Genomic DNA, 24,779 nt, shown 5'->3' with positions numbered 1-24,779 from the left:
AATGCATTTAATACAAGATAAACTATGTTTAAGAGGTAACAAATATATTTTTTGGTAATTTCCTTTCCTCTCCAAATATCAACGAAGCTTAAAACAGCATGGAAATGCATAGCACAAATCCCCCAGGCCACTGGGAGTTATCACTCCCTTTCATATAAAGCACAACTAAAGTTCATAAAGCATAAATTCTTTGTATAAAAAACACAAAATAAAACCATGGCAGAAAGTGGGGCGGGGGCAGACCTTGAGTTAGAGTATCTGACATATTTTCTAAAAGTCACAAAATTCCGAGGATGGACTCCAAACTTTATTTCTATTTCCAGTACATTATAATAATTCTAAAAGAGTCATCTGCAGTCATAGTATAAAACCAGTGCCATGTATAACTCACGACTTTATGTATATATCCAAAAGATTTATTACAATCATCAATGCTTTCAACATTAAATACTTTCTCCTGAAATCTTTAATCAGACAAAAGCTCAGTAGACAGAAAATTCTGCTTCAACTGGGACTGATTCTCGTTCTCCTAAACCAGATTAGGACTTCACTTCAGTGTTGACTCATTCATTTATTCCACGGTTAACAGCATATTCACAGGACTGTGACTTGTCTATATATAAATATTAGGACAAACGTTCAAAAGGAAAATACACACCTCACGCCCAAACGTTCTCCTGTTGGTACTACTACGAGCCTTAATATTTGAGTCCAGAGCCTCAACTACTGCAAACTGGGCCAACTCAGGCGATTTCAGTGGCAACACGTTGATGTAGCTGATGATCTGGATCTCTCTTATCAAGTACGGACTGTCAGACATCCTTGAGAACAGTTAACCTGCCAACAGATCCTCTCACTTCCAAGATGCCGACAGCCCACCTGAGACTGTCCGGCCAGATACCAACCAGTTCTTGTACGTTACTCTATGTTCTGATCCCTGAAAACAGCCCCATTCACAAACAGCTCCAGAATTTAGCTTTCTATTGTGAGCCATATTCTGAAAACCAGTTGGGCAATTCAAAAGCATATGATAGCAATTATAATTATAGTACTGCTGTGATAATTAAAACATTGCCAGCTGTATATAAGCCTATTCAAATGTACAGCTGTTACATGGGTAATGGAAAAAATACAACAGCTTCAGATTCTGTACTCCGTAATTTCTCAGACTGCTACATTACAAACTCAGTTACTACCGTCCCTGTTTATGACAAAATGCCAAAACAATAGTGTCTTTTTCCACACTTTCTTGTAAACAATTGGCTTCCTCATCACCTCTGAGTAATAAAAGTTGTAACATATTTTACAACTACGTCCAATACAAGGTTAAAATGGTATCAGGTAAAAAACAGAAAAGTATTAGGTGGTTCTCCTCTGCTGAAATTGTTGCCAGCTTTGGTCTAGATGCCTCCTACACTTGGTCACCTTTGTCTTCGATTGCCATTGCCGAGTCTCTCTGCTGTTCTCCTGGATCCCCTGGAAGAATACTGGTGACTGTCTGGAGAAGCGACTCAATCTGCTCTTCTGTTAGCCTTTCCTCACTTTCTTCTACCATCTGCAGGTCAAAAAACAATCTATTGTTATAATTAAATCCATACTTCCTTCCTCAGCTCTGAACAGGTCTCAACTAAGAGGGAAATACTGTTTTCAATGGATGCAAGACATTGTAAAATGCTTTTGTAATGAGCTCAGACTAAGTGGAACTCTTAGAATATTTTAAAAAAAAAAAAAAAAGAAAGAAGAGCTCCATTGTTAACCATGACAATTGGCACTCCATAATGAGACCCTGCTTTCTTTAAAACAAGGAAAACAGCACACTCAGAACAGGCTTTCCTCCCTGGTTTCTCCTAAAACTTCTCAACTTACACATCAGTATTTCGAGCCAGGCTTTTCATTCAGCTCATGTGCAGAGCTACCTTCCAGAGCTATTTTTCTAAGTTCCTGTGCTATCATGCAAGAATTGAAATGAGATAACCTGAGAGTGGTTACCTGAACCTTGGTATCTTATCCAGCACCTAGACTGTAAGTAATTAGGCCATAAAAGGAGCTACCTAATCCTACAGCAGCCATACTTTACTGGAATTTACTTAGATTGCGAGATTCTTGAATATAAAAGCATATAAAAGCTCTGAGCAACACAAACCATGCTGTCATGAATCAATAACAAAATTCTGTAAGATTAATTAGGGACCTACTCTCCCTGCTTATCACCGCTACCGGTAAAAATGACTGCCCTAATTTACAGGCAGCTGTTAAGAGGAAAAGCTTGTCAGAGGACTGGAAAAGCAAGCCAAAGGAATTCTTCAAACGCAAATGAAACCAATTAGGATTGTGGGGTTGAGATTTTTTTAATAAAAAGTCCTTTAAAATGTGCTTTGAAGAGTGGTGCTTTATATTAATTATGGTTCCAAGTCAACGCAGGTTTAATCAGTTCTAGCTATCAGTTGTCAGCTATTCAGACACATCTTGCCTTCGAAAAAGCAGAGTGGTATATTACATTTTTTTTTTTCTTCAACATCCTATGAGCCCTCTTTGCACAATCTGATCACCTCTCCTCAGCGATTACCCACAGGTCCTTGACGAGAGGAAAGTAAGCACGCTAGATCCACTCATAGCAGAAGGCAGGCAGTGAATATCCATTTGCAAATGACCATTTCTGGGGACCATCCTGATCAAAGGAGGAAATCCCCCCTGGAGTGGCTTTCCAAATACAGTCAGTTCAAGAAATACTCTAGGACCCTGGCTTGAAAAACAGCCCTGACTCTCATTACCACCAGCTGCTATACTATACACTGTGAGTTAAAATATACTAAAAATCTCCTAACATTATCCTTCTGTGTAAGCAACTGCTGCAGCTACTGAAGCAGTACTGGATAGCTGCCTGCTAGACCACATTTCAGAAGTGATCATCTCAGCAGCTTGACTAGCATACCTTGGAGCTTCAACATTATACAATACAGTATGTTACAGTGTGTAAATACACTCTTTGTTGCCAATACTGCTGACAAAGCCATTACTCTGCAGATGACCTATGCCATTAAGGTCTGTAGAGGATTATCAGCCTGATTTTTGGACTGGGTTAGTGTTATTAATTGCCATTACATTGAACTTTTAAGGTGACAGCCCCGTAGCAGCAGGAACTGTGCAAAGAAAAAGCCCACATCCTTTGGACAGCCAGTCTCACTCAAGGCAGAATGATTTATCTCTTTGTGTCCAGCATCTCCTGCGTTTGTTACCATCCCGCTGCTCTCCAATCTTCAGAAGAATGGCACCTTGCCTTGTTTAGATTTGATTTATCGGGTTACATGAAGTCTGTCCCTCTTCCCCGTTTAAATTTTATCCCTCCCTATATATCCCCCTTCCCTTTCTTCTCCAAACACTTTCTCCTTTAGGTGCTTGCTTCAGGCATCCAGAGTTAAACACAAGGATTTGATCAGAACTTAAACAGATAATAGAGAGTGATTTCTAGATCAGCACCAACTCTTCTCAGCTTCTGCATTTAAGGCAAAATATACTTAATGCAAGTGTCTAATCACCACTTCTTACGTGCCCCTGAGTGCTGAATGAGCAATGCCCCAACTCCCAGTGTGAACAACCACGTTGATGTCACTGGTCCTGGCTGAACACTGAAGCCGGCAGAACTGACAAACTGCAGATACGACTCAGGCCATTGACAGATGAGCTCTGGTGATTGCTCTCACAGTTTAAGAAATCACAATTTACCAGAAAGCTGATGAAATAAAATAGTCTCTCATGTTTCTGATGCTTTGGTGCTGTAACTGATGTCTCGTTAAACTGTTGAGAAAAGCATCTTTGAAGAGAGATGTTGGACACTGCACTGAGGAGTGGGTAAAGTAGCTCCACATTCCCTTCTGTTGACAGATCTGTGGTCTCTGCCAGAGGGAAGTGCTAATTCCTTAAACTGTGTAGCAAAATCATCAACGGGTCACCTCTGAGTGCCTCCAAGCCGTGCATCCCTCACTGCCAGCTCCCACACCAGGAATTACCGACAGACAAAATTCTACATTTGGCAGGATGGACATCTTATTATTCAAGTTGAGGCTTCAGCACTATTTTGCTGTGATACTACTCAACAGTACAAAGGATCAAAAGCATAAGTAATAAAAATAAAATTTTTTTTTACCACTCTTGAGGGAAACAGCCTGAGCAGCGACTTATGAAAACATAAGCAATTAGGAAGCAGCAAAGCAACATGCCAAAAGGAAACATTCAAAAATAAGCACAAAGAGCCTGTAGATAAAGATACAAATGAAACTGTCCTAAAGGAAAACAGGTATAAAGGGAAAGAGAAGATCACTCAAAGGCTTATTCTAGATTCAACAGATGTTCTCACAGTCTTCTGATTTACAACTATACGACAAAATACCTTTGCTACTGATTGTACTAGGAAATAAGTTTTATGACACTCAGAAGAGAAATTATGTGTTAGGAAAAGCCTAAGACAACTGTATTAAAGTATCTACTTTTCCAGCAGGAATTTTATCAATATATGAAAAAATATCTATCAAAAAGCCTTGCTAACCTCTAACTTGCAATTAGCTGAAAGCACTCAAGCAACAGACTCAAACCGTAAGCAGTCAGGAACGTGAAGTCTGTACAAAGGAAAACAAAAATGCAAATGTTTTTAATAAGCGTATGACATAAGATGTTTATGTTGGCAGCACAACACACTAAATGGAAATACATTATCCTCACAGACGATGCCATGTGCAAAGCGTAGGCTATCATCAACCAAAGCTCTGCTGAACTGTGTATTTTCAATATTCAGGGCTTGCACAAGTAACAGAATTGGACAATGTTACAGTAACACAATTTATAGATGAAAAGCACCCTGATGTGCAGCGAGACAAACATGTCTCCTTCTCAGGGCTGACAGCAAGGATCTTCTCGAAATGAACACAGAGAAAGGCAGTAACTCATTTCTCCTATTCTGCTTCTTGTAATAAATAATTCCCAAGTCCTTACTGCTTTTCAGTATTCAAGCCTATACATCCCAAAATAACTACAGTGGATTTGTAGCAAATGCTATGGCATGTCAATGTCATTCGTACATACACACGGTATGTCCTTCCTATGAAACACAGCTACGTGGTCAAGATCAACTCGGTCCAGTCAGGCCTCGATAATAACTTCTATTTCACTCACCCTAGTAACAGTTAGTTATTAAAACTCTCCTTGCAATATATTGATACGGTAAGCAATTTTCACATTTCATTTCCCCACCAGCTAATGCTCTGAACAGTATAATCTACAAGACAACCAAAGCAGGAATCAAGGAAGGAAGCAGGAAAACTTTATTTGGTAACTTAATTGGCATAAAATTCTTACAGCTAAAAAAAACAAAAGGAGGCACGTTCCACCTGCAGCTAGTACATACTTGCCAAGCCTGAGCACCTAGAGTTGCTTCTTACTTTATTGATAAAAACAGCCAGATCCTCAGAACTGTGGGATATACACAAATTATTCAGAAGGCAGCTGAAGCCACTGCACTGCTCGCTTTTGAGAGCGATGCTACCTTTATTTAAAAGTCTAATAACCAGTTTTTCCCCCGCTTAAGCACCTTGTACCTACAACTGTTAAGCCACAGCTTATATATTGACTTAATTTCAAGTACTCAAGGGGTCCAACTAACTTAATGGGACTTTAAGCTTAAAATTAGGCAAACTTTTACTAAACATTTACTAAATGAAGAGTATGTCAAGAAAAGGGTGCCAATCCTGTTCTGCCTCTGCTCGCATTTATGCAGGCTTTCCAAGGCAGCAAAATGAAGCGTGCATCCGACATCCATCACTGAATCTTGCTACAAGAGAATGAAAAGACAAATCACTCGTCAACGGCAGAATTAAACACTGGCAGATGCCTTGCTCAGTAACGTGACCGCTGCTGGGAACCAGAGCCGTGCTGATTAAACAAATGTGTATGTGGAATATTTTACTACCATGCAGCCTTTCCCAGCTGCACATTTTAACAGTAGCTTTTTTAAATTTAGCACTATGTATGAATTTCTCAGAAGAACAAAACAACCGTAATTACCAAATCGGAACGTAATAACAGAATTACATTAAGTCACATTAAAACCTGCTGATAAATTCTCATGGCAGAAAGCCATTTTCAGAAGCTTTTAAAGATTTTATTTACTGAGAAGGCAAATCAAAAAATGACAGCTATCTTGGCTGTCAAGATAATTTAAAAGATTGAGTGTTTATTCATAAAATAAATGTGCAACTCTATGTTCATAGTGCCATGCACGCATGTAAGCACAAAACATCTACACAGACATATACACACACAGGCACACTTGTCTAGGGTTGGTTTGTTTTTATTTTATTTTTTTACTCAGTGAAACAAGGGCAGTTTAGGAATATGCTTTCCCTAATTATAACCGTACTTACCTTTTCTGCTTACCCAAGTAAAAGCAGAGTACAAGAGACTTCATCCTCACTGTGCTTCTTTTAAGCTTTCAGTACTAATGTTTATTTAATTTAGCCTCCTGAGACATGACAATACACTGCAAAAGTTGAAGAATAAATAAAGCCACACTGAAGAACCGTAAAAAGTTCTGAAAGAACTGAGAAACCGTCTCAAGGATAAGCAATATTTGATGGGTAACAAACCTCAGCGTCACAGAACAGAACAATCCGTGGGTTAAATCTATTGTTTATTTGAATAATAAGCTAAGAATTCTGTTTTAAAAATAATCAGTAAACTACAGTAAAAAAGGAAATAGAGCTTCTGACCACTTCCAAAGCTATCAAGCACAAAATTTAACTCCAGTGTAGGAGGTACACATTTTATGAGAAAATGACTGGTATTTCCTCCTTTGAGCTGTAATTTGAAATCATTCAGCACCAACATACTAATAGAAAAAGAGAACATAAAACCAAAATAAAGTAAAAGACTAAATGATTGGATTAATGTCCCTCAGAGGTAAATAACCAAGTATGCAAAGTGGGAAGCAAAATATATTGTTGAGAAAATAAAATGTTTAAATACTGTAATATCTTCCATTTTCCAGAAGAGTACTTTACACTATTATTTTCTGCCAGGCTGGCTATACAGAGCACGTATCACAAGGCACAAAGCTCTCCGAGATGGAAATCTAGTTTTAAAAAGCACAGAATTAATCTGCTTTTCCATTCAGAAAGAAGAATGTGGAGCAATTTGTTAATTAGAAAAAAATGATGCTTAATCTTCAAACCAATCACGGTTCAGCATTAAGTAAAGCTGGACCACTGTCATGGTTAGACCAACATCACTGCCTTGTTTTTCCTCCTTTGTGCATCACTGAGCCAGGAACAACATATGTTAAAGATTAAAACAGGAGGTCAAGATAGCTGCAATGTGTGCAGTGTTTTACCCTGTGGGATATGAATTAGAATTTCATGCTCCTTTTGTTGCTATTGTTGTTTGAAAATAGATCCTGGCACAGTCCAGAAAAGGCAAATATGAACAATTACAGAAATTTACATATAAAGACTTGCAAAAGAACTTGAGATCAAAAGATCACAACATAAATTTGCTTTTTAGCTTAAATATGATTTTATCAAAATTGATTTATTGTTCACATACAACTAGAAGACGTGGAATATTTTAGAGGGAAAGTAAAACCCAAAAAGCTGGAAAGGAAAAAAAAAAAAATCAACAAGCAGCAGCAAATGTAACTATCCTCTCACATCAGCTATTAAAAGCTTAATTCATTAAGGTGAATTTGGCTCCATTCCACGGACAAGCAGCACTGAGTAAAAGTTTGAGGCATCAAAACTGTTTCAGCAAGTGAGAGGCAGAGATACGGCTTGTTTGGCATTCTGTTTAAAGCTGGCTCTTTAAAAAAGTAAGATCGATTTGCCTACATTATATGAAGTGGTCAGATTTTTTAATCATCATTTATTTCTGATTTAAATTCCAGGGTGACTCGGAGCTTTTGAGTGGAAGAGGCAAGTTCAATGAAAAGCAAATCAAGGCAATTTCAGATCTAGTATTCACTTCTCTGTAGGTTGTCTCTCATCCATCAACTGCAGCGAATTGACTTGCCTGCACAAAGTCTGCGTATTGGTAATGTTCTCCCTACCAACATCAAAGAAGAAAATGCTGGTAGCCTCCTCAAATCTGCATTATTTTATACTCAAAGATGCTCAGAGACAACAGAAGTTTTCTGTGTTCAAAGACACTGCACTGCTACAATCTCTTTCTCCTGTCCTCACCAGAAACCAAAATGATTCAAGACAGCGATCGAACTGCAAAATAATTCCCTTGCTATTGCTCCTAGTCTCTGTATTTCACTAACAAAAATGGCCTGCAGTTTCCTAGCAGTTATTGAGCTCAGAAGGCTTTGATGTGCTTTGATGAAAGAGTATGTGTAGTGCAATTTTGGGGAGGCTTAACTGAACACAGTGTTAATAATCCAGTCAAACCTAGTTTACTGTTAACACTAGTTTTGGAGAAACTTGCCCTGGGAATTACAGGGCTATCGCAATGGAACAGAAGTAATTGCATCCTCAATACTCTGTGACAGTACAAATTCAGGCTAGTCTCCAAATGTATGAATATTACATTTTTCACAAGTTTCTTTTGATCATTAGAGAAGGGTTACATGTCAATAATGGGCTGACACTGACCGCAAATCTCTTATCTGTATTCTGTAAGTTTTAGGAATGAGTTTTATCTAACTTTGACATTACAAACCTTGGAATATCTGAAGTATGACACTCTACAGAAACCTGACATCTAATATAAAGGCGCAAATTTCTTATACTTGCCTCCTGACTTCAAACATGACACAGGAGCAAAACTACTTTCAATATTTTATGGATAGATAAGATAATGAGGATAGCTAGGATAACGAGGAGAGGAGGGAAAAGACAGACAAAACCACAATCACCTGAAAGCAGCAAAAGATTATTGCATCTAAAGGGAAAAAGGACAATATATGGCCTATATGGGAATATAATAAATTTGCATCTAAGCACATGAAGCTAACAAAGGCATGAGACAGGCTCTACATCGCTTATGACTAACTTCCTAAGCAAAACTCATGAAGCCTTAACGCTTCTGCTTGGGTTGATGACTGATGCTGATCTCTTCAATCACGAAACACAGCATTAAATCCTCAGCTCGAAGCACTCTTTTATGGGATGCCTTCAGCATTATAACATCTACTGCTTGGCCACAAAAGAAAAATAGTCCTACTGGTACCTCTTTAATCCTCCCCTTTTTTGCAGCAAAATATGATCCCATTATGACATGGTCTGGTTTCAGGATAAGATTGTAAACAGATGTTCTTAACATAGGAGATCTTTATTAAAACAATATCCTTATTATAATAATCTCTATTACCACAGGATTTTGCATTCCTAAGGAGAATATAACCATCTATTTCCATTTAGCGACAATCCCTCTTCACATCAGAATTATGCTTAACAGATTGACAATGGCTACTTTCCATCAGAAAGTCTGTTTATATCCATGTCTCGTTCTGCACCGCTGCTCAAAATTCCGTATCAGTCGTTACTCATTCCTTTCTGGTCTATTTGGGTTTACTATACATAAAACCCTGCCACCAAAACAACCATGTCATCACAGCTGTCAAAAAGAGAAGTACTTGATTACAGAGCATCAGCAAGAAGACTCAGTTTAAATATATTCTTACTCGCAATACCGTAACTAACCTTTAATGACTGCACCGGGCATTTTCAATATGTGACAGCGAAGCAAACAGTGGTGGAGAATCTGTCTGAGAGAAAGATGGGCAAGTCTCGAAGGAATTCACAGAGAAGAAGCAGAGTAGGTTTGAAACCGTGAATGTAAAGATGTGCATAAAGGGATACATTCAATCACTGACCAGAAGAAAGTAATTATTCAGTTGATCTTCAAGGTTAAAGCTGCTCTCATTTAACCTCTGAACAGTCAGGAGCATTGTTACTTACCAGCTGTATTTCAACTGCCGTCACAGGCCTGTGGTTAAGCAACTGGAGCTTTTCTGCCCTGTTTAAAAGCAAAGTGGAAGCCAATCTCATTACTATATAATTTCAGAATCCCCTCAAATGACTGGTAAGATGCAAATACATTCCTGATAACTCACGGATGAAACGCCACTGCCAGGAATAATTCTGACTGGGTTTGCAGTGAGGTTTAATTGCCATCATAATTTGGATATTTTAAATCCAGTACTTCCTTGTGTGTTTAGACTTACTGCTGTTGCCACCTCTAGCTAAGGTGGCAATGCAGAGGCCCTTAGATCATCACTGTACAGGCATTAATTAACATGCACTCTTGCTTGGTTTAATGCTGTACAGAAACACTAAACATCTCGTCAAAGATCACAGACTCTCTTGCCGTTAACACATGACCACAAGAACAATTCTCATACCTAAGAAGTTACAATCCATCAGCCAAGTGACAATAAGTCACTTATTCTTTTAACCAGCTGCAAATGCAAAGTTAAAAAAAAATTGCTTGAAACCATTTGGTTACATGTACCATCTACAACTCATGGTTTAGGCCAATGCATTTTTCATACATTATTACAGTGGGCTGAAGCCATACTTTTTACACATGTATATTTGGGAAAAAACCATATCTTCGTCTCTGTTCCCATGCAAATCTACTCTTCTGCTGTGTTTGTACAAGTGTTGGGCACCATACAGCAAACCAGGTGGGGATTGAGCTGGACTGTAAAGATAACCAACCCCTTTTTCCTGGGTCACTTTTGATTTGGTTCACTGTGCAGTCCCACGAAGACTTGTATCACCACAAAGAGCAAGGTAGCAAAGACACAAAAAATGCCCAAAAAAACCTCACCACCCTCAATCAGTGCCTGAGTTGTGAAAGTATGGTCATTTACTGTGGTTTAAAAGACAAGTGATAATTCAGTAATTTACAACAATTCAAACACTTCTGATTACCTGTCCACACTCTAAGGCAGAGAGAAAGCAATTCTGTGCATTCAGATTTGCGGCCCTGTGCCTTTAGCACAAAAGCACTTCAATCAGTGTTTGCCTCTTTTGGTCTGACTTTAGATATGAGCCGTGCCGCATCTGTATTTTTGATAGTCCAATTCCATTCTCCTCTGCCTACAAGGGGGAGAAGTCAGTAAAACTTGTCTGACTTTGGTACTGAAACACAAAACACTAATATTCAGAGAGAGAGCTTAGCACCACTGAAGCCAGCGGCAAAATTCCTGACACATTCAGAACCACCATTAAGCTCACCCAGCCTCACTGCGTTTCTGGATTCATTTTCACCAGACAGCTATTAGCTCTACTTTCTCATCAAGAAATCACAAGATCTCACAAATAGCCATTTAAACACTTTGATCATTAAAACAGAAAAAAGGGGTACGAGGGGGAAAAAAAAAAAATCACTGACATTTAATTTTTTTTTTCCTTAGGTTGTGATCAAACAAGTATGTTCATTAAACCCAAACCACAACATTTAGGCAATAGCTCTGCAGCCAAAAATTATTAATTTTACACCCTACGTGAATACAAATAATTCCAAAAACAAAGTAAAAACCACCTGTCATGCCAGTAACGCATATTTCGTTAATTTCGGAAGCTCAGAACATTAACATTGAGCACATAATAGCAGCATGGCTAACAATCTGAGCCAATCTGTGTTTTAGACCAGAAAAGCACAGTAATACAACACTCCTAAAGATAAAACACATGTTTAAAAGGGCATATGGAACAGTAACAAATGCGCTTTTATAATGAAAACATACCATTACAATGTAATAATAATACATACAATGAGTAAATGGACTTGACATACATTTTGGGGGCGGGAGGAAATCTCGAATGATTATTACTTGGCATACAGCCCCTCCTAGCAGCCACCTCTGTTATGCAGCACCTCTATCGCACACATTCACGTGTTAAAGTGAGAACTGACAGCATGCGCGACCTTCCAGACTGTGAACTACAATTTTGAAGAATTAAAGCTTGGAATTGATTATTGTTTAAAAGGCATCTTTAATGCATATTTAAACTGATTCTGAAGAGTTTCCCCCTGGTTTATTGGACCTGTGGGTGGCTTCCAGGAAAACACAGATGCTGTAATTCACAGCCCCGAGCCCTCCCACGCAGGCGTTTACAACCAACAGACCAATGTCTGTGCATCTGGAGATACTTCAGAGATAGCGCCTCTTTTCAAATGGCCTCTGACACTGGCTGCCCCAGACATCTAACACCAGCTAACAGCTTATAACACTGTCAGGCATTTCAATACTTTATCGTTCACGTACGTGCACCAGTACATGTTCAAAGACTAAGGTGTTTAGACTTCTCAGGAGAGGCCTTTGACAAGCAATGCATTGCTGCGCGTGTACGTGCACACACACGTACGTGTCAAGAGACTGAATTTAACACTTAAGGCGGCAGGCAGCTCGCACCCAAAGAGAATAAGGCCCTGCATTTATCCGCTGAACATGCTGAATGAGCAGCACTAGCATAGAATTTTCCTGGCTTATGTCCCCTGAAGGAAAAATCCTGTAATACCACAGACTGGATGATCTAACACACCCTCTTCAGCTAAAAACGTCCATGACTGCAAGTGACTTATTGATGGGAACAGGACTACGGGAAACTCTGTGCCTCAGTGAAGACAACAACTTTGCTGACACAAACATCAAGCTTCATTATAGCAGGGGGTTTTGTGGTGTGTATTCACATCCCTAAAGAGCAGAAAACAGCTTCAAAGAGATGACATGCTGACTGCTGTTTTTAGACCCAGCCTGCTGGTGACAAAACCAAAATCCTAAAAAAGAGACATTTTTAATTGTTCCACCTAGTCCCTGAGCCATTCTGGCATCATTTTTATAAAATGCTGGAAAATAATTCTGATCATTACTTTCAACTTCAAAAGACAAGCTTGCAATTTTAAAATGCAGCTTTTGTGAAATGCTAACAATTCACCACAGAAAGCTCCAATAAATCCTCCCATATATTCATTTACCATTAAAAAGCATACACAACTCAACATCTTGAATTTACATTTACTTTACAAATGTACCCTTTTTTTTTTTCTCTCTAAATTTCAAAATTGGAGAAGGGGATAAGGAATTAGGACTTTACAGAGGAGAAAAAAGAAGAAGAAAACTCCATTTTCATCAGCCACAGAACTGTTAAAAATGTCTGTTTAAAAAACGAGTTCAAACGTTTTGGGTACTACCCTATCCTTTTAATCTTCTTTTCTGCTTCTACACAACCACATCAGAAGGTTTTTCTCAGTCTCCAGAAAAAGCTTGCAATAAAATGACACTTGGCACCTGCATAAATGCCAACAAGCATGGCAGATTTCACATAGATTTCAGATCTCGCAGCTAAAAGATTATTTTGCCGGAAGAACAGGAAGAAATTTCTACCTGCGCATCAGCATTTGCCCTTCCAAGCAGGGTCAACTTATCCTTAAAAAAAAAAAAAAAAAAAAAAGTGCCTAAATACATTCCTAAAGCATATAGCAAATATTTTAACAGTGGCTTCAAGGTTTTCTAAGAAACACCAATTATCAAATTAGTTCCTTGAGCGTGCCTGCACTTATTTGTCTGTCTTGTATAAAGTAGTAAGGATTACTATTCCCATTTTACAGACCGTATCTGAAGGGGAACAATTAAATGGTGACTGCTTTAAAGGCACTGGGGTTTGGAGGTGTAAAAAAGGGGAAGAGATGTGGTGTGGGAGGAGAAAAGGAAAGGCCCTTGAGACAGTACATTGCAGCAGACGTTGCTATATTATCTGAACACTGAATAATGCTGAAAAGGACTGTGTGGTCATGGCCCCTGGCCAGACCTCCTCCTTCCCCATGGAGACTTTCTAGTGCCCTGAAAAGTATCTGTCCTTGTGTTCATGAACTGTACAGCGTATCCAGGCTGCAAAAATATAGGAGGATGATGGGGAAAGGTTCTTTGTGTCAATTACAGTATAAATCAGTAACTAAAGGCAATTCTACTGTGGTGACTGTGCTCTCTTTCCTCCTGGAGAGCAACTGTTCACATTTTTTCCCCCTCTCCTGTTAACCACCCCATGGCAGCGCAGCGCTTGATCTTATAATTCTGAATATTGTGATCTTACAGACAACACAAAGGAATCAGAATTAGCACGGTTAACCAGATTCATTAGATTGCTTTGGTTTTGGGAGAATCAAGGATGAAAGCCAAATATGTTTCCATTTGTGGGAAGCAGTGAATCCACCTCCTTTGTTTTCCCATGCCAATCACTTGTATCTATTTGGCAGCTTGATATTTACAAGAGACTATTAAGAGCATGGCTGAATTTAACACTGAACTGAGAGCACCACTCTTGGCTGCTTTATGGTAAAAAAGATACGGTATTTATAACTGCTGCCATTTACTACTGTCCTAAGTAACGAAAGAACAGAAATAAAACCTTAATATTGATGGGAGACAAGTACTGAAATCCTTTAGACCAGCACTAAAATTGAGACCAGGTCATTTAAAGACTCAGTGAGAGAAAAAAACCCTCCCTTGTAAAACTAGCAAAAGACATCGCTGCCATAAAAGCGAAGTCCTAACAGAGCTGGGTAAAGAATATTAAATAGCATATTCAATGTACAGAAATCTGGCCAATTAATCTGAATGAATGCATGAAAGATATAGTGCTTTTTCCTCACAAGCTAGGAAACCGCCTGGTTCAGTGCCTGGAGCACTTGACGGAGATGCAGAAGCTGAAAGCCAGGACCAGAGTGCCAATGTTAGTTGCTTTATGGTCCCTGGCCAAGCACGTGTCTGTGCCTCAGTTTCCAGACATCTAAAATAGAGACAGCATTTGGAGCAGTCAGAGGAGAGCTATGATATCTACTTGTAAAACACTTCCCCCTCCTCCCACAGCCCTGCTTACAAAGACAAACTTTTACATTCACTGTTTAATGAAATCATACAAGTTCCTCACTGCACTGTACACTCACATACACTTTGGAGATCAGAGCCTTTTCAGGCAAGTCTTTCTTTACTTCTGCAGCAAGACATGTCTCAGTCCAATCCTACAGCTCCACATCTCCAGACGAAACATTGACTTTCACAAAAGAACACATATGATAAATTTCCTCATATTCTTGTTTTCCAAGGTAGTATCTTTGAAATGTGTTGCCAACAACACTTCACTGCCAAATAAACAGGATCAAATAACCAAAGCTATACCACTTCTGTGGTAAAGAATGCAAATCTTATTTATCCAGAGCTATTTTAGAACAGGTAGAGCTCCACCATGTTTATCACAGAAATATTACCGGCAAAGCAGGTAACAAGAAAAATAAATGAAAACCAGTTACACATTGTGACTAAAACGATCAGTTAGTGAAACTGTTCAAGTTTCCTGAAGACAAGATATACAGGGCACAATAAAAAAAGGTCACCTCTCAAAGATTTTTTGCTTATAAGCCATTAGCTTATTAACTCATTAGGGAATAGACAGGAGTTTTACAGTCGGGACAAACGGATCTCAAAAGCATTATTTCAGCAAAGATGTTATCATTCAGGGTATCTGCAGTTTTTAAAATGTGTACAGACGAATGAGAGATAATTTGCAGTAAGTCATTAAAATGTGTTATCTGAAAGATTTCATGCCTGTCTTTGATCTGCAAAGCGCTTTGCTGGAAAAATTACTCAGAACATCAAAAAGGAATTAGCAGCAGGGTACAAAACACCCAAAAGCTACATAAATGACATACTTCATCTGAAGGTGCTTATGCAGTGTTACAGGGCTTTAGGAATTATAAACGCTAATTAACAGTAAAAAGAATAATCTTTAGACAGTTAACATGATATAATTATGATTTAAGCAATGCATTTGTTTTGTTTACGCAGAGATTAATCTGAAAACACAGAGAAATGACCAACTACTCAGTGTCATCTGAAAACCAGTACCTAGCTAGTTATTTGCTGATCAACCTAAACGTCATTCTGGCAACGAAGATGGAAGTTATTTTGGCAAAATCCTGCAAGTTGGCAATGGGGTAACTGACTGTAATGGAAGACATTTGGACAAATATGTTGATACTAGTGCAGGTACAATGGATACCAGCACAGGTAAATATGCTCCTCCTGCAACAGAGAAGAGTAACATTTTATCTCTTCTCTTCTGTTTAGTCAATATCCAGCTGCTAAGATTATTTAAGAAATAACAAGCATGCAGGCATGCAAGACATGAACAGTCACCTCTACTTACTGGGGAGGTCCACACTGGCAGCTCTTCCTGCCGTTTGTACAGACTACAGACACCCACTCCAACTATGGAAATCTGAGATCAGCTCAGGGCACCCTTCCGGTGCTTTGGTCCTAGCTCTTCTCCCTGCGTGCAGTTTCCGACCTTCCCTACTTGTAGCAAATGAAGCCACCAGAAGGGTACCACTCCTGGCATCCCCGTGAAGCAAGCAAACACAAAATGCCTGTGAAGTTCAACGCTGCAGCAGAACGCTGCATTCCTTGGCCCCCAACGCTAGCAGTAAGCAGTGCGGCAATGCACGCAGTAGGAGCTGGAGCTCAGTACCCACTGCACTGACCTTTTAATACCGATACCAGAAGTTGACCATCAGGGTCAGTCTCTGTGTACCTGGACTTTCTTGCTAGCATGTACACAAATTAGAACCTCAGTACCCATAATTCCATCAGAAATAAGCTCTAAGGAAGGCAAATGCTGCAATCCTGGACACGCATCAGTATCAGTGCTGACTGCAGCATTTTGCATGGGCGCAGACATGATAAGCCTGAATTTAGTTCATGCTCCATTAGATCTAAAAAATAAAAGGAACTTTATCCAACTCTTTACACTTTCTACAGCATGCATGTTTACACTCACGCTCATTAAATAAAAAAGGATAACCGTCCCATTCAGCTAAACAGAATGTGAAGAATATTTTCAACTCAATTGCCCCCAAAAAGTAAGTCTTTGAATTTTCTTTGGACTGTCTGGATTTTAGTAACACTGTTTGGAACATGAAAGCTGCTTGTTCAAGAGAAGAATACATACAAAAGATGGGTGGCAGTCGAAAGCCATTTTCTCACATAAAAGCAAGACTCCACTAATGAGAGTTAATTGTCTGTTACGCAGACCCTTACAGGACCTGCCTCGTGAGAAATCCCATCTTGGAAATTACTGCTGTTAGGCTGAGCAGTGCCTCCCCACTTCTAGGCCACATCCAGCAGTAGCTGAGACTCAGCTAGGGCCAAGATCAGCACTTCCACCTGAGGGCAAATCAATGTGGGGTGGATGTACAAAGCCTGGGCTGTGGGAGGCAAACACATGCAGTTATGGGAGAAGAAAACGGGTCCGAGGTCTGTGTCTGAGGGGAGAGTGTATATTGCAGGAGGTGAGGATACAGGATGCATTACATTCACGGTCTCCTAGAAGACCGAAAAAAAAAGAAAAATTGTCTTGTGGTCAAGATCACACTGCATATTTTGGTAGACAGAATGGACAGCACATAATAAACTCACACGTTCTAAAAAATAATAAAAACAGTTACATACTGTTGTGCAAATTAAGACTAAATGTGTCCTTTTCTGTCAGTAGCTAGACCAATATTTACAGTATTTATATTTTAACCAAAACCTCATGTTGAATGTCCTTCTATTACCCATTTTTTAGCTACTGAACTCCTAAACTGTGTGTAAATGCATATGCATGCACGTTTTTTCTAGCAAGAAATCTACAGGCACGGGTAAGAAAAGAACAGTATTCGTGCCAAGATACAGCACACAGAGCTGAAAAATAAATCCTAAAACATCTGTGACTGTGGGGAGGCAAATTTATCCTCAGGAATGTATGTTTTTAGTTGCTAGGAAAACCATATAGTAACAGCAGTATACATAACCATGTATTTTAGTAGTAGCTGAAAAGACCCGAGCGTCAAATTTTATGGTCTTGAGTCAACCATGGCAACTCATAAAACGTTGTCTAAATCAAGATCACAAGATTTTGCTTAGGGATGAGCAGTCCCAAGCTGTGGTCTGTGAAGTCTCAGTAGCAGCCTGCGCGTGGTCTGTGCAAACATACCGGGCAATGGTATTCTCCACAAGGGCTACCGCTGCATTTCAGCATCAGCACATTTGTGCAGGATGAAATCTGAGGGCTGCTCATGGTATCTGAATGCAAAAAACAGAGCAACACTGCTACAGATCAAGAGTTAATTTCAAATCAATTCAGTGGGAAACACAATGATCTTTTAAAACACTATTAAATGATCCTATTGTTAAACCCGCACCATCCTGACTTTGGTGTTTGAATATTCACTTTGAATGCTCTGGAGGAGACAAAAATTGCAAAGTACATCATCCAGCCTTTAAGACTGTAGAAGTTTATGTTTGTTGTAGTTTTTGGCAGTAACGAGGGAAAATGCTTTCTAAAAGTACTACTGATTTTCAGCTCAATACTTCCTTGAATGTGTTGACTTAAAGACAAAAAGGGCAATGTTTATGTCCGATTTTTAGAATTATGATAATATGCAGTGATTGGAAATCTGATTATTCCAAAATCACATTTAAGATAGGCTATCAGTAACAGGAAGAAGTACAAGTTGAGCCAGTGTTCATTTAACCACAGCTACAGAGTGCAAGCTTAATAACTGCTCTTTTCATGCAATGCCATTTGCACTACCTTACAAAATATGAAGCCATTCCAGGGACTAAAACTGGAAAATCTGCATTTTGTATGTATGCTAGTGGCATACTGTGTTTCCAAGTACAACATGGCTTACTGTACTGTAGTGTTAGCCAAAGCTTGAGGCCTCAACAAGGTAAAAATAAAATTCACTATGATGTGAGTTCAGAGCTCTTCATTAAAAAAAAAAAAAATTGCAGTTCTACAGTTTCATTTCACCAAAATAACTGATGGCAAGAAAAAACCCCCTGTGCTTTACCATGCTTTACACTCTTTATCAATGAAATATAGGTTTAGATGTCTTTGAGTTTTCTCCATTTAGCAAGGCACCTATCTGATATGACTCTGAAAGGTTTAAGTTGTTTTCACACGTCAGTATTTATTTTTAAAATTTGCCTTTTAGAATTTTTTTTTTTCTGCCTGTAACACTAATGAGAAAAACCCATCACAAAATGGAAAAGCAGGAAAGATATGCTGGTCTGTTAACCTGGTATTTTGAGTATGAAATACCAGCAATAACAGAAAGACAAGACTTGAGGTGATTTTACAGGAACGGCACCATTTGCCAGCACACCACTATCAGCTCTGTAACTGGAGCCAGAACATTTTAAAAAACCACGTGTAGCCTCACGAGCAATGCATTCTGCACGGTTAGTACTGCAGGTTTGTAGGAGGAGGGCAGGAAAAATGAGAATTCACTTGATTAAAAGCTCTGTTCTTTAAATGAACGTGCCCCAATTCTTGGTGCCTCTCTGGATGGTGTCTGCTTTCTTCACTACCTTGAAATTCTCACATACACTGGCACAACCTAGTGCTTGCGTGCTGCAATAACATGCTGAGCAGGGAAAGTCAGCCCTACACACTACCTACCTCCGTCAGGTCTTTATATACAGCTGCAAATCCTTTGTATATTCAAATCCCTGAGGTCCTTGTATCAGAAAAGAATTTGCTGAGCCTAATTAACAGCACAAACACACTGCGTACGTGTTTCCTCCGTGATTAGAGGCAGAGTCATAACAAGGAATTTAAGTGGCTAAGATGAGAGGGTGTTTCTGACTAGCTGTGCCTTTTAACCAGAACCTCTATTATTCCTCTCACAGTGAGAAAACAGAAGATGCTGTTATGCCCTCACTGGGGACAGACACCAACTAATATATATCTTAAATCAGCTACCTTCAGAAAACTGTTACCAGCAGAGACAGCATATGACCAGCTAAGAGATTAAGGGAGAGAGCACGTCTTCGAATGCCTTACCCAGAAAGGAATAGCAAAGACAGACTCTGGAGTTCATTACTCTCTGTGGGAGGAAGGGTCATTACAGTGAGATCAAGTAAGCAAGGTCCTGGACAGCAAATATTGCAGATTCTTTCCTCTCAAAGGGGAGGAAAGCTCTACCAGCTAACTGGAACGAAGCCTATAGCAAAGCCTTTTAAACAAATACCACCTCCATCCTACAGAACGGAAATATTAAAGTCTGTAGTTTTTAATTTATTTAACAACAGAGCAGCATTGGAATGATCTTGGTTACGAACCAAAGGGTAGTTCAAACTTTCCTTGGAGGCATTATTATTTTAAGCAGTTTAACATAAAGTGCACTACATAGTAATTGCACACCATATGCTTTCTGTGTTTTGGTGAGAAGAGGCTGCCAGATGGGCTCTGATACTTCTAGCTTGAGGTGTCTGAATGGAAAAGATTAGAAGAAAGAAGTGGTGCCAGGATCACCCTAAACAATTCTGTTTCTTTTCATACGTGGCAAATGTAGTGCTGGCAAGTTCTTTACCAGATGACAAAGATATTAACTAAAAGAAAAGTTGTAAAAGATGCTCAAGAAACTAAGGTATTACAGTCCAATGTCAGTTCTGACAAGCCATAAACATGGAAAATTTGTAACGTAAACTACTGGATGGCTCCTCAATCTTGTCATTCTGCCATTCTGCAGGGGAGTAATCCACTTGCTTATCTTACAGGCTCTGATTCAGAGAAAAACGACACAGAGATGATAACTAGAACTAAAGGCATTTCCTAGCATCCATAAAGAGAAGATAAAACAGTCAAAAAGCTCATTTAAAGCTTGTAGCTATTTCAACCTTTGCAGCAGTGCTGTATTCAGCTTCAAAGAACAAGCAGATTTGGGAAGGCAAGTGTTTGGGTCGATCTTCTACAAAACAGTTAGGTAGTATGGGAGACCACAAGACATTTTGTAGATAGAATTCTCTGCATTATGACCCAAAGTTCTTTAGTACTTTGCTCTCAGAGACACCACATGGGGGAGCAGATGTGGTCAAGGTATCTAATGTGGTAACAGAGCTCCCCTGCCTTTTTTTAAGAGTTAACCCTGAGGTCCTGGTCAAATTCTACTAGAAAGAAGTTTAGAAATGAGCTTTAAAACAACAACAAAAAAAAACCCAAAACCCTTGATTTTTAATGGGATTCTTATACGTAACTCATTCAGCTAATTCTAAAAATTCCTATTCTGTCTTTTTAACTCCCCCTGGCTTTTTGTTGTGGTACAGCATTCTTCTGGTGCTTTCCCAACTGCTGCCCTGCACACACCTAACAAGTTTATTTCACTTCAAAGAGGACGACTGTTTTGTGGTACCACGAATCATGCATGCTCACAACTTACTCGAAGAGTCTGTTGCCAATTTTAAGATACTCTCTTTCATTTCCATACTATCAGCTCTTCACAGTAAAGAGAGTGTTTTCTCCACACTTGAATACCTCAATGTCAGAAAATAATTAGGGTATTCTTGCCCACTACATAAGTTAGTATCCTGCTATACACTATATATATGCGCTCTCTCTCTCTCTCTCTCTGTATACATATATATATATATGCATAAAATGAGCTATGGGAGGACTAAACACTGACACACTGACCTGGCAACTTCAGCTCTATGAAAGAAAGCACTACAAGCAAAATTATACCACCCATGACAAAGCTTCGAAGTACTAGCACCCCTGTGTCTGCAACAACAGCAATACTGCGATCAGAGCTGCTGATACACTGCATATGAGCGTAACTGTAGAGAGGGGGCACTGAAAGTCAACAAAACAGCCGACAATCTGCTTTCTACTCAACTTACTATGCTTTGGACATGGTAAAAACTTGCCTTGGAGCACTGCACTCTCCAGATGCTCTCACTTTATATTTCTTTTTGTGACACAACCAAATTATTAGTAAGAGCCTCCTTACCAGAGCATGAACTCCTTGGGAGTCCTTCCAGCAGGGGAAAAAAAACCGCAGTCAGTGTCTAAACAGCATAAACTACTCCTTCGTGGTCAAGAGTAATTTAGTAATTTAGAAACAACTAAACCTTTGGTTTTTCTGCTTTAAAAATCAGATGACTGATGAGAGCTATCCAAGGAAGTAGCCAATTGATTCAATTTCTTTTGGGTCTGATTATTTGCAACAGGCTTCACTCACACTCTGGAGAGAGGTTTGAGAGGATCAAGCATTTCAAGCACTGTGAACCACTGCCAAAGAGGAAAAATGCCCTTTGAGTCTTCTTGTAACTGGATGGAAATCTTTCCTTTTCTATGCAGGACTTGCCAAAATGAGAAGAATGACTGTATGTTGAGCTCTATTAGAAACTGCAGGGCAGGCAGAAAGGTTGATTGAGATGTATATTTCAGTTACCTAAATATGGTGTCAGAAATCCCAGTGGATACAAATATCAGCAGACAAACAGCACAAGAAGAGAAAATTAACATCTTAGTTTGCTAAATGCCAATTAGAGAGTGTAACCCTACAAGATGATCTGTAGCAGTTGGGGTTCACAGATTCACATAAAACTTAAATTCAGAATAACACTCTTTCCCACACATCTATATTAGGATTTTATTTACTTATTACCTCCCTGCAATACAGTCACCTTTTTCGCCTCTTAGGAATGAATGCATTTTTGCTTAAGGAAGTTCATAAAAATAAGACTGATAGTAAACCGAGGTTGGGTTGGGGGTTTTTTGCAGTTCTCTTACTGTGTTCAAAACCCATTTACAACTTAAACTTCTTCCTCAGAAAACATTTTATGAGCTCTACTTTGTGCTTGGACCATGTGAAACCATGCTGAAAAACAACATACAGACAAGAATCTGTTTGAGAAATACATTGGTAAACAGAGGCCCACTTAAGGAAACACTCATCCATGTAGGCGTTAGTGAGTGAAGAAAAAGATATCTGGATGAGTATTTAAATAATGGCAGAAAATCCTTAATATATGTTAATCAAAACCAGACAGATTATCATTCTGTGTACATGGGGATCAGTTTTTCAACACTGCCCTGAGTTTATACTTTTATTGAAAGGCACATCTCTACTTACTTGGTTAGCTTATGGCCCTTCATTGCTACAAGGAAGTCTCTCACAGTCTCGGGACTCTGGTATCTACAGGGCGTTTTTGAAATGTACTTCAGTGTCTACAACAGTTAGAAAGAAAAGTATACATTATTTCACAGTTAGTATTTGCTTTACCAGCTGTGTATGGAACAAGCCGATTTTAAAAAGTCTCCTCAGTACTACTACAAAAAATTGGAAAAGTCAATTCAGGTTTTAGAGTTTGGCTTTTTACTTTTTTTTTTTTTAAATGGTGGGAAGTGCTGTCATAGCTGACACAGATCACTCACACTTTTCTGTCCTCAGTAAGATTATACTGGTATTTGCTGAGGGAGTAAGAAACAAGCAATATGTAACTACAACTTTATGTAAAGGAAATTATATTAGTACTTATCCAAAAAGCCCCAGTGAATTCATTCCGTAAAGACGTGATCCAGCCAGCTCATTACACACCCAGGTGAGAATTACAGCTTTGACTACTCCCTCTGTGGCTCTGGACAGCCATTTATCTGATCTGTTCAAGGCCCAAAGTGGCATGTTGAAGAGTACGGGGGAGCAGCGAGTTTTAGCTCTACTGAAAAAACACCTGCTCTTTGTGAGAGATGTCTGGTTTTTTGGTTTGAAATAGTCTCTTGTGATCAACACATAAATACAGCTGTGCTGAACAGATTTACTTTTCCTCTTAAAACCAACACACATTTACAGATTCAAAGGTAGTTGAAAGAAGGACCAAGATATGGGGTTTGGGGGTTTTATGGTGGTGTTTAGTTTTTGTTGTTTTGCTTAGTTTTCTGTTTTTTTAAAAGGTAGTAACACTTCGGAAAAGTTGAATACTATTCATCCTTAAAACCATGTTACCTTCTGCCAAGTCTTCATGTGCTCAGTGCCAGGGATATTCTCACTACCAACCCATAAATAGCTCAATTAAGCTCTCCAATCTATGGTTGTTTTCATCCTTTATATGCATATTTGGCAATGCTTTCTTAGAGTTCATAGAAGCAGGTTAGGTTGCCATGAAAATCTGCAAGAATACTGTAGTATTGGAAACATTTATGTGACTTGAGACAACTTATCTTTGCTCCATTTTTTGAAATGTAACACCTACCAACCTCAGCTAACTTTTGCAGCAGATGTTACTTCTGCTTGCTTTATTTAAAACAACATACCTAGCGGACAGATAATACGTAATGCAAGTTGAGCAGAGTAAAAAAAGCAATTGTTGATAAAAAAACCCACACAGATTCCAGTCTTTTCACTGGAAGTAGCTTAGAATCCTGCTGAATGTTGCTTGGATTAGACCCCAAAATGAAGAGTTGGAAGCAATGAGCGTCAATGGAAAAGTCAAGGAAATCCTTGCATTGTCTGCATTGGGTGCATCAGCAACTAAAGGATTTAAAAGAGTATTGTCAATGCTTGTTTTGAATTAAGGATGAAAATTTTCATCTGTTGATACCGCATAGCTATACATAAAGCTTAAAAGTATCAATACAACTGACTCATGATGCACTAACTGGATTGCAAATACACTCATGTGGTAAGACACCAAATGCACAGATTACCTGTAATAATAATAAAAAACTATAAAATTCTATATGATACTCTGAGTTTCTTGCTCAGAAAATCTTTAAACTATTTGTATTTGAATAGTCAGAAGCCAAAAAAACTGAATCAGTATTCACAGAGCAGAAGATAACAAATACTGGGGAAAAAATGAGCTACAAGACCAGTATGGCAAATAAGAAAATATGCAAATGTATTTTCCATTTATTTCCACTAAAATCTGTTATAATTTTAAAATGCTAGGTAAAGGA

General features: G+C 38.9%; 1 protein-coding gene across 11 annotated transcripts in view; it reads right to left on the bottom strand.

The window, feature by feature from the left end:
- Positions 1-285: 285 nt before the first annotated feature.
- CRCP (CGRP receptor component) overlaps positions 286-24,779 on the bottom strand; it is a 38,243-nt gene continuing 13,749 nt past the window's right edge. For 6 of the 11 annotated variants that reach the window (XM_075112915.1, XM_075112917.1, XM_075112910.1 and 3 more), the window contains exons 4-6: positions 22,957-23,051; positions 9,945-10,002; positions 286-1,555 (exon numbers count right to left, since the gene is read on the bottom strand). In XM_075112915.1, coding sequence (XP_074969016.1) covers positions 1,412-1,555; positions 9,945-10,002; positions 22,957-23,051 — 297 coding nt within the window. In that variant the 3' untranslated portion in view covers positions 286-1,411. Of the gene's footprint in view, positions 1,556-9,673; positions 9,752-9,944; positions 10,003-22,956; positions 23,052-23,826; positions 23,919-24,779 lie in introns of those variants that run through there. The other 5 variants (XM_075112919.1, XM_075112918.1, XM_075112914.1 and 2 more) reach the window with 4 other exon arrangements.

The sequence above is a fragment of the Phalacrocorax aristotelis genome, chromosome 18 (assembly GCF_949628215.1).
Source record: "Phalacrocorax aristotelis chromosome 18, bGulAri2.1, whole genome shotgun sequence".
Lineage (NCBI taxonomy): Eukaryota > Metazoa > Chordata > Aves > Suliformes > Phalacrocoracidae > Phalacrocorax > Phalacrocorax aristotelis.
This window is presented reverse-complemented; position numbering and strand designations above follow the sequence as displayed.